The sequence below is a fragment of the Astyanax mexicanus genome, chromosome 25, assembly GCF_023375975.1.
Source record: "Astyanax mexicanus isolate ESR-SI-001 chromosome 25, AstMex3_surface, whole genome shotgun sequence".
NCBI lineage: Eukaryota > Metazoa > Chordata > Actinopteri > Characiformes > Acestrorhamphidae > Astyanax > Astyanax mexicanus.
This window is the reverse complement of record NC_064432.1, coordinates 8,401,335-8,412,257: the sequence shown is the minus strand read 5'-3', so window position 1 is coordinate 8,412,257 and position 10,923 is coordinate 8,401,335. Positions and strand designations below refer to the sequence as shown.

Below are 10,923 nucleotides of genomic sequence, written 5' to 3'. Positions count from 1 at the left end.
TAAAAACTAATAAACATTTATTAACTCTGATTTCCTCAGTTGCTCCATAGGAATACATTCATTTTGGTCTCGCTCTGGATCGCACTCTGGTGGATCAACAGAGAGAAAATATTAATAAGTGGGTAATCTCCTCTATACAGTGTCTCTGTTAAGAAATTAAAAAGTTTGCGCCACCTGCTGCTCATTTCCACACATTACAGCAGAGCGATATTTTCCACTATCAGTGTTAAACTGCTGGTGTTTTCTTATTATACTGATGTTGACGTATTGTACTGGTGCCTTATAACAGGGTTTAGCACTTTTTTAACATATGATTTATTAATATACTTTACATTACATTTATTATTGAATGTATTATTGTCAACCAGTTTTAAATCAGACAACTGATGATATTTAATTGTATTATTATTATTATTGACCTGTTGGATTTAACAAATAATGTATTAGATATATTTAGATCAGCACTACATATTATAAATGACAATAAACAAAGAGGCTCATTTAGTTTAATTCAAGGATTCAAAGAGACTTTTGCTGGGCTTGTATACTTAAAAATCTCTCCTGGTGCAGTACGTCATCCGGGAACTTTTCGCGTCCTCAAACTCGCCTACTGCGCATTCGGACACACTACCCCATCTCGCATACTGCTTTTGCATACTGTTTAGTATGGAAGTACGCGATTTCGGACGCAGCCTCTATTGTCATTCACATCACATGTGGTACATGAGGTAGAACGAAATTGTATTCACACAGTCCAGTTACAATCTAAAGTGCAATTGTTAAAATAAGATAAATATAAAGATCAAATAAAATAGACATCAAGATAAATACACAAAATCTAAAACACAATATTAAACACAAAATATAAAATATAATTCAGTGATTCTGCTGCTGTTTCACAGAACCTCTCCTACTGCAGATCTTAGATCATTTCTATTTTAAAAATCCATTTTAATTTTTTTGTTCAGGCGCCAGAGGGCACTCCAGAGCGAGTCCAAAATGAATGGGTTTATATGGAGAAAATGAGCAAAATCAAAGTTTATAATGTAGAAATATGTTTAATATTTTTTATACTAAGAAAAAACATTTTTCTTAAAATAGAACAATATTAAATTTTGTACACTAAAGAAACAATTTATAAAGCTTTTAATTTCAGTGCTCTGACTGGAACTCAAACCAATCAGATCGGAGTATCAGTAATGCACCTTTACTGTCTAAACCCCCGTTTATTCAACAAAACTGAAACATACAGGATAGTTTTTTTTTTTTAGCAAAAGACTTTAATTTACTTTCTTAAATTAAATTAATGTCCCGAATAAATAGTTAGTTAACAACTTTAGCCGTTTAGCTCCACCCACCCCCATTAATTGAGGTCTCACTCGAGGGCTCCCTCTAACGGTTATCAGTCATTTTCTGATATAACGGGGAAAGTAGGGAGTTTTAAAGCTTTATAAATTGTGTCTTTAGTCCTGAAACAATTAATAATGTTCTATTTTGAGAGAATAAATACAATTTTCATCATAAAAATTATTAAACATTTATAAACTTTGATTTTACTCAGTTGCTCCATAGGAATACATTCATTTCGGACTCGCTCTGGAGCGCCCTCTGGCGCATCAACAGAGAGAAAACATTAATAAGTGGGTAATCAGATCAGTCTATCTCTACCTAAAGCCTACTTTTCATAGCATAACATGCTTTTAATTTTGAACCAATTACTAAATGCTTGTTCCATTGCGTGCTGAGAATTCCTGTACAACTTAAATCATTGTGATTTTTTTTTTTTTACTTTTTTGTTTAGAGGAGAACATTTCATTCTCCTTTACCTGTAAAAGGAATTTGTCCCTTTCTTCCAACTGTGCAAAAGGACACTGGGCCAGATCCGTTTTGAGTTGTGCCGGATCCGGGCCAGACCACTTTTGCTATCTGGGTTTTGTTTAGATAAGGCTGAGTATGTTGATTTTTTTATATCAGTTTAGTACCCTCAGAATTTGACTGCTGGTGGAAAAACATTTTGCAAGGAGCAACACATATATTTAGGGAAATCAAGCTCAGCAATACATTCAGGAATCAACCAGAAATTAGAACCATGGAATTGTAAAACATTATCAGAGATTAATTCTTAGTGTCCTGTAGTGCAGTCTTTGTCCAGGAGGTGTCAACTGTTGATCCACCACAATTGGGGAACAGTTTGTGGTGGAAATTCGTGATAGACAGAATAAAATCAAACTTCTGAGTCGTATATCAAAGTGAGTAACAGGCTTTATTGAGAGTTAGGTACTCACACTGCAAAAAACTAAATCTTAGCAAGTGAAATTTTCTAAAGGCAATAAATCTTATTTTTTTCTCTGATAAGACTTTTTGTCTTACTAAGCATTGTAAGTGTTAGATTATTTTGCTTATTTAAGGGTAATTATTTTAATCATTCTTACTTAGAATGTGTATCTTATTTTAAGTAATCTGAACTCAAAATAAGCACAATCAAGCAGAAATCAAGTTATTCTGATTCTTGTGTCCAAAACAGTGACTTTTTTGCTTGATTTAGGTGTTACTTCACTCATTTTGAGACTTTGCCATTGCTTTTTGTAAGAAATCTTACTAAGAAAGTTTTGCTTACCCAATTGGCAATTTTTTTTTGCTTAATATACATATATTTGTCTTAATTTGCATATATTTTGTCTAGTTTTTGCCAATGGATTTTTTGCAGTGCAGATGTCGAGCAAATCCTTCTGCCCACCTAGCTCTGAGCCCTAATGAGCTCAGTAGTCGTTTCTTATACCCCCCCACCCAGCATCCTTTCTTGGTAAAAATACATGACTCAGCATTCAGAGATATATCATAGGCTTCAACTCTCTAGGACTTTTTATCACAACACATAGTTTGAGTTCAACAACAACTGTATTCAGTAAGTGAACAAACAGGAGCACTTCTTTCTTGTCTTAGAGAAGGGCCAAGACTATTCACAGTTCCTCTTTGCACAGAGAGAGCAGAGCACATTTTGTACAAGTGAAGTATAACACTTGTGTTGCATTTAGAATCACGCAAACATGTTTTATTAAAGCATAAACATTATCAATAAATTGCATTTTCCATAACAAGTTATAGACGATTCCCTTTGTGGGAAAGTTCCTAGTTTCTTTGCGTTTATGACTTAATCCTGGTAAGGTTGGGGAAATGTAAAAGTAAGATAATGTTATCTGAAATTTAGGGCTGTTTATAAAAAGTTTTCTTCCCAAGGCTCTGTAGCCTTTTAATGCTGATTCAAGCCAGACTTGTTTGGAAGAGGAGCTTTATAATATTACTGTCTGTAATGATTCACACTGTTTAGGATACAATTGCAAGTTTATTTAACTTTAAAGAGGGAAAAATCAGTAATCTGTAGACAGGCAAAGGATCTAAAACCAAAAAATACAAAACACAAGCACAGCTCAGACTTTGCAGTGAGCGAGGTAACAGTTGACCAGGGCCTCGAGCTCTGAGATATACAACTCTGGAAAAAAAAAAAATAAGAGAGCACTTAAAAATAATGAGTTTCTTTGATTTTACCAAATTAAAAATCAAGAGGAAGATGGATAATCACAAGCCATCAAACCAAGCTGAACTGCTTGAATTTTTGCACCAGGAGTGGCATAAAGTTATCCAAAAGCAGTGTGTAAGACTGGTGGAGGAGAACATGATGCCAAGATGCTTGAAAACTGTGATTAAAAACCAACCAGGGTTATTCCACCAAATATTGATTTCTAAACTCTTAAAACTTTATGAATATGAACTTGTTTTCTTTGCATTATTTGAGGTCTGAAAGCTCTGCATCTTGTTTGTTATTTCAGCTATTTCTCATTTTCTGCAAATAAATGCTCTAAATTACAATATTATTATTAGGCATTTGGGTGAAATATTGTCTGTAGTTTATAAAATAAAACAACAATGTTCATTTTAATCAAACATAAACCTATAAATAGCAAAATCAGAGAAACTGATTCATAAACTGAAGAGCTCTTTTAATATAAAAAAAAAACATTAGACCACTTCAAAATGATCAGTTTCTCTGATTTCACTATTTATAGGTATATATTTGAGTAAAATTAACATTGTGGTTTTATTCTATAAACCACTGACAACATTTCATTAGAAAAACAAGTTCATGTTTCTTTAGAAACAACAATGCTAATGTTTTAAGAAATCAGAAATCAATATTTGGTGGAATTACCCTGATTTTTAATCACAGCTTTCATGTGTCAGGCCACACTGCTTTTCTGGAGTTCAGCTTTGCTCAACACCTGGCCATCAAATGTTTAGATGAAGACCTGCAGAGCCCTGAACACTATTGAAAACCTATGGAATGTAACCAAGAGGAAGGTAGATGGTCAGATGCTATTAAACAGAAGATGAACTGCTTAGATTTTTGTGCCAGTAGTGGTACAAGGTCACCCAAAGGCAGTGTGAAAGACTGGTGGAGAGCATGCTGAGACACATGAAAGCTGTTATTAAACTTTTGGGTTATTCTACCAATTATTGATTCTGAACTCTTCCTTAGATGAAACTTTAGTATTGTTGTTGTTTCTAAATAAATATAAACTCGTTTTTTTGGCATTATTTGAGGTTTGAAAGCATTGCATCCTTTTTGTTAGTGACCATTTCTCATTTACTGCCAACAATTGCTCTAAATTACAATGGGAGAAATGTCATCAGTAGTTTATAGAACAATGTTAATTTTACTCAAACTTATACCTATGAATAGTTAAATCAAAGAAACTGATTATTTTGAAGTGGTCTAATATTTTTTCCCAGAGCTGTATAAACATACATATAGAGTAAACTTGTCTCACACATTTATCAACACACTTTCTCTCTTACACACACAAACTCAAACATGTTCAAATTGTCATTAATATTCTTTTTTCACAAATCCAACTAAACTGATGATTACAGGGATAATCAGACCAGTTCCGTTCAGTTATAACACAGTCCTCATTTCTGTAACCGTTGGGTTCTTCAGTTCCCCAGAACCTATCAGAGAGAAGGAGAGTGTTTATCAGAGCAGTGAGGAGTGAGAGTCAGTAACTCGATCAGAGTTCAGTTCAGGAGTCTCTTACCCAGTGGTCAGGTTTGATCCGTCCACCCATTTCCAGACCCCCTCTGTTTCACCGTCACCCAGACCAATCCAACCCTTCTGATCTTTTATCAATGTGTTAATGAAGTCCTGTTGAAGTACAATAGCTGCTTACAGATTTCCAACAACCCACCTCACACACACACACACATTTAATCATGTAATCAGAACTCTGTAGGAAGCCTGTGAGATCAACAGTCTCTCTCTCTCTCACCTGTTCTTCTCTGCTGTTGATGATTAGCAGGTCTGATCCTCTCTCTCTGCAGTCGTCTCTGCTCTCAGTCCAGCTCTTCTTCACAGTAGAGACGTAGTAAAGACTGGAGCTGAAGTAGATCCATACCTCTCCATTGGCTTTTACTGTAAAGCAAATAAAGACAGGGGTTTATACTGAATTACACAATTCATCACGAGAGCCACACTTTACAATTTACAAAATCATGCACCATAAAAAATTAAATTTAATAAGGGCTGTTGATCGTTAACAAAAAAGTAACTATTTAATGTGATTCATTGCGTTTTTCCTTCTGAACACTGAACATTTTTTATGTATATTTAAATGTAAAATTACTGCACCAGACCTCAATCCTAGACCCCACATTATTCTCCATATACATAAATAATCTTGCCCTCTGTGTTGAAGATTAATTCATTCATCTTTATGCTGATATCACAGTCCTTTGTGCAACTGGTCCGTCTCCAAAGGCAGTAACTAATTTACTTTAATTTACAAAATAACATTTTCACTTTAACACTTTTTTTTACTAAAACAAATTTTTTTCACTTTAAATCGTCAAATAAACACTTCTAAGACTAAGGTATTGTGGTTTCACGGGTGGTAAGGTATTGTGGTTTCTTATTAGGTGTTGCTGGGCAGTTGCTATCATATTCCAAGTGGTTGATAAGGTGTTGCTAGGCAGTTGCTATTATTTCGGAAGTGGTTACTAAGGTGTTGTTTGGCAGTTGCTGAAACATTCCAAGTGATAGCTAAGGTGTTGCTAATTGGTTGCTTTGCAGTTCTTTCATTTCTGAAGTGGTTACTAAGGTGTTGCTAGGCAGTTGCTAAGATGCTCCAGGTGGTAGCTAAGGTGTTGTTAAGTGGTTGCTATCATATATGTGGTGGTTGTTAAGGAATTGCTAGGCAGTTGCTATGATTAAGGAAATGGTAACTAAGGTGTATCTAGGCAGTTGCTAAGGTGTTGCAGGTTGTTGCTAAGGTGTTGTTAAGCGGTTGCTATCATATATATGCTGGTTGCTAAGGTGTTTCTAGGCAGTTGCTAACATATTGTAAGTAGTTGATAACGTTTTCCTAGGCAGTTGCTATGATTTCAAAAGTGGGTACTAAGATGTTTCTGGGCAGTTGGGTTCGTTGCGCACACTGAGCTGGTGTGAGGAATACTTTGGGCCTCCATTCATTCCTATGGGGAAAAATTCGTACAATCATTTTACAAAACTATTAATCAGATTGATTCACCCAGCATCATTTGAATCTTGGATCTGGAGTCTATTGATTTCCACAGTTCTAGCTAAAAAATGTGATTTGTGTTTGTGGACATTTCTGAATGGTTTCCTACGGGGAAATGTCCGAGCACATATCAGCTGTACGAAAAAAAAAGTACAATATATCGCTCCAAAAAGCACAAGCAATTTGCGTATAGGTCTTACGATACTGCAAATTTAAGTGAGTCTACCATAAAAGCTGTGGTTGGAGAAGAGCAACAAATTTCGTGTCGAGAATAAGAATAAGAAGATTAAGAAGAACAGTACTTTTCAAGCCAACTTAATAATTAATCACTAACCCAGGTCAGAAAATCTTCTATGGAGCCCATCTCTCTCTGCAGCCAGATTGGTGTTACTGGTCTGTAACTGGTCTCTCTCTGCAGTCAGGTTGGTGTAACTGGTCTGTAACTGGTCTCTCTCTGCAGTCAGGTTGGTGTAACTGGTCTGTAACTGGTCTCTCTCTGCAGTCAGGTTGGTGTTACTGGTCTGTAACTGGTCTCTCTCTGCAGTCAGGTGGTTGAACTGGATCCACAGCAGTGTGATGCCCGTCAGCAGGAGAACACACAGCAGACCCAGAAACACTGCAGCCAGTCTGTAACACCTGCTTCCTGTAGAACCCTTTCCTGAAGGCAGATATGAACAGATATATGTTTTATACTCAGTGGTGGAATTAGGGATTTTTTTTACTTTAGCTTAGTAAGGGGCCACAATATTTACAGAGGGGCCAAGTATTATTTCACTAGTCACTTGTTACATGCATGCGCACACTAGGGTGACCAGACGTCCTCTTTTTCCCGGACATGTCCTACTTTTGAGACCTAAAAAAATGTCCGGGGGAATTCCAAAATCGTTCGGGATTTTGTTTGACTGCCTCAAACATAAAACGTACAGTGCATTGTGATTAGAATTGCCACGCCGTTCCATTCCTCTCCATTCCAGGTTTCTCTGTATCGCAAATTAGTCTCGCCCTTTTCCTCAAATCTATCTACTTTGCATTGTGTGTGTGTGAAGAAGAAAGGGTGGGCTTGCCAGTGTACCCCCGAGTGTTTACAAGTGAAAGCACGTGTGTGTAGGTGAAGATATTTGACACTGAATTCTTATTCAGTGTGGGCGTACATTTTGCTAATATTACAGTGTCAAATGCTTTTAAGACAGTTGCATTGTGTCAGGCCCGTCCAGCCAAGCCAAGCACTCCATGCCGAAATAAGGACTTCCTCTAATCAGGGTACGCACACGCAGCCAGCCAGAGATCAGCCTCACCTGGGCAGAGTTGCTTAAAAGCACGTTGCTTCTCTCTACTGTCGCCGAGTATTGGTCGCTCACATGGTCTGTGTTTCCTTGTGGTACCAGCCTGTGTGCTACTCAACAAAGCGTTCTTATTCCCAAGCCTGTCCTCCCTGGTTCCTGGTGTTTCCCTGGACTCCTCCCTGCCTAAGTATCCCTGTTTAATTTGGTTTACTTTTGTAGTCTAGCCGTTTTTCTAAGCTCTGCTTAGCAGTTTTCTGTTTGCCATTTTTTTTAGCTTAGTGCTCTCTTTGTTTTTCCCCATTCCCTGTACCACTTCCTGGTTATATTGTTTTGGCAGTTTCACTTATTCCTTGTTTCCTTAGTCCCTGTTTATTTTGGCCCAGTCCAGTTTACTTTGCCAGTTTTTATATTTGTTTCATATTTTGCCCAACTTTAGTGTGTTGCACTTACCCCTTGATTGTTTGTTTATTTTGTGGTTTTGTTGTTTATTTTAATAAAATTTACTGCATCGTTGTTCATCCCAGCAGTGTCTCTTATTTCCTCTCTGCCTGTTAACATTCAGGCATGACACATTGCATGAATTCATAAAGCAGCCCTGTTTGTAGCCTTATACAAATACACGTTATAGCTGTTTAAAGGAGAGGCACATTTAACCTGAAGAATTAGAATTGAGCTGTTAGATCAGAGAAATTCTGAAAATACTTACTAGACATGAATTGAATAAAACCGACTCAATAGCACTAGTGTTTGGGTATGGAACTGCATCCACCTATAATCTGATCAGCGCTCTGCAAGTATGTATTGCTGCAGACTGGGGCTGTGACCGAAATGGCTCCCTATTTACTAGTTAGGGCACTATTGAGTATGTCAACCATTTTTCTTTGAGTGTCCGAATCATAAGGGGGGATTCGAACGTGATTGTGAGGGCACTACAAACTCCCACAATACATCATGATTTATAGTAAACTTCGCTGCTTACTAAGCGAGCTGAATGTGTCCCAAAATGCTTTGCGGGTCTCGCAACTAAGCAACAGACAGCCGAAGAAACGGAGCGGACAGCGAGTCACCGGGGTTGCCAGATTGTTACAGTGGGATTCAGATAAAACCAATTTACAGGGTAAAACGTGTTTCAAATCCACAAAATTACAGAGAAAACCACCCAAACAGCTGATGTTCGTCATATTAACAATATTACAGGGTTTATTCCAACATGATCTTAACTAAAATACCATAAATATCTTAAATATCACTGATTACAAAAATTATATTTAAATGAGTTTATCTGCATATTTGTATTATGTGTTTCGTGCCTTGTATCATTGGACAAACGAAACAAAAACGTAAAAAAGTACATAAAAACAACCTTGCAAGCAATGAAAGAAAGAAATAACTTACTCACATATAATAACGAACATAAACACAGCTTCAAATTTCCATCATCAGGACTAAAAGCTCTGTCTCTGCAGGGTTAGATATCTAACTGCAACACCGATGAGTTAAATTTCCCAACTCTTTACACTTGGTAGTTTTGTTCACCTGTCAAATCACAGCGTTTCCTCCAAACAATTTCAGACACAATTCGACATTTGGCATGAAACCACCCAATCTGGCAACAGTGCGAGCCGGTGTACGCTGCTATTTTTAAGGTTTTCTTCATGTAGTTCAGTAATGTGAGGATCATCTTCTAAACAGCGTAAATATAACAAACAGATAAACAACTTCATGATCAGCTCAGAGCTTCACTAACTTTAATTCAGAGCTCAGCTCGTGTGTTTATGGCGTTTTAAACACAGCTCAGCCCCTCTCTCACCTGTGTGTGTTTATGCGACCGGTGCTGGCGCATGATAATGATGAGTTAGTGTCCGAATTCACTCCCGTTTTACCACTAATTAGTGAACTTATTAGTATCTCCCAACATAGCGCAACACTAATGAGGGAGTAGGGAGCCATTTCGGTCACAGCCTGGAGCACCTCCAAAGAGAAGGAGGGGCTTACCTCCAAATGAGAGGTCCACAGCTCCAAAGGGGCAAGTGGGAAGTCCACCGTTTGTGCGCGAGACCGCTCTCACCACGGCACCGGCAAATGTCATAATAAAAGTGTTCCGTGATTATTATTACTATTATTCTATTACATCAAATTTAATGTTATATAGAATGTACTATCACATTATATTGTATTATATTATATAAAAGTCTACATCGTAAGGCAGGGAGACCTCACAGCTCCATTTCTCAGCCGAATGCCACAAAAAAGTCCTCCATGATTAAAAAGCTCATGGATGTCAATACATTATTAGTCAACAATTAATGATTATTTATATTTCTTAAATGTCAATATAATAAAATACGTGTAGTGTGTATGTATTTATAATAATATTGGCTATGAATAAACAACTGCCTTTATTATTTAGATCTTTACTATTTTATAATTGGAAAAATTCACAGCATGGCAAATGTTTAAACGTTTTAAATAAATAAAATGTGCTCCAGGCTGCAGCTATATCCTTATCGCGTTCTGAGCAAAGGACAGATGAGTGACAGGACAGGGGCATTGCAGGGAGCCAATCACGTTTTAGCGGAACAAGAGTAGTGGCCCCGCCCCTACAACCACCAGTGACTATTCTTACAATAGTTTATGCTTTAAAAAGAATAATCATGTTGATTTAGATCCAACGATATAATAAAGAATTCAATACTAATGTGCGTATATAAAAAATAAGGCCTTCGTCATCTATATATATTATTATATTATTATTATTATATTATATTATATTATATTATATATATATATATATATATATATATATATATATATATATATATATATTGTGTGTGTGTGTGTGTGTTAGTATACCTGTGGTCATGGTTCCCTTATGGCTCCTAGTTGTACGAGTCTCTGGGACGTCTTCATTCATGTAGATCTCTTCATATGAATCCTTGCTGTCATCAGAAGCAGTAGATTTGAGCTCTAAAACATTTCCAGCGTTTGCATATATATTGTTATCCGTCTCTGGTTCTGTTCTCTTCCGCAACATTTCAGAACAAGTGGAAAAATCAGCAGATTTTAGT

General features: G+C 36.7%; 1 protein-coding gene across 1 annotated transcript; it reads right to left on the bottom strand.

The window, feature by feature from the left end:
• Positions 1-4,954: 4,954 nt before the first annotated feature.
• Positions 4,955-9,817, bottom strand: LOC125787870 (C-type lectin domain family 4 member F-like). Its single transcript, XM_049472680.1, has 4 exons — positions 8,562-9,817; positions 6,907-7,230; positions 5,282-5,467; positions 4,955-5,007 (listed from the first exon to the last, which is right to left on the bottom strand). Exons 1-4 carry the CDS (start codon positions 8,566-8,568, stop codon positions 4,955-4,957), a joined length of 570 nt encoding a protein of 189 aa, XP_049328637.1. The 5' UTR covers positions 8,569-9,817.
• Between the last annotated feature and the right edge of the window lie 1,106 nt (positions 9,818-10,923).

Bases quoted from the DNA above. Each gene is read 5' to 3' on its own strand.
- LOC125787870 (XM_049472680.1), bottom strand. The intron at 5,468-6,906 runs GTTAGTGATTAA...TTTGCTTTACAG, and splicing joins TAGAAGATTTTCTGACCTGG to TAAAAGCCAATGGAGAGGTA. The intron at 5,008-5,281 runs GTTCTGATTACA...TCTCTCTGATAG, and splicing joins TCTCACAGGCTTCCTACAGA to GTTCTGGGGAACTGAAGAAC.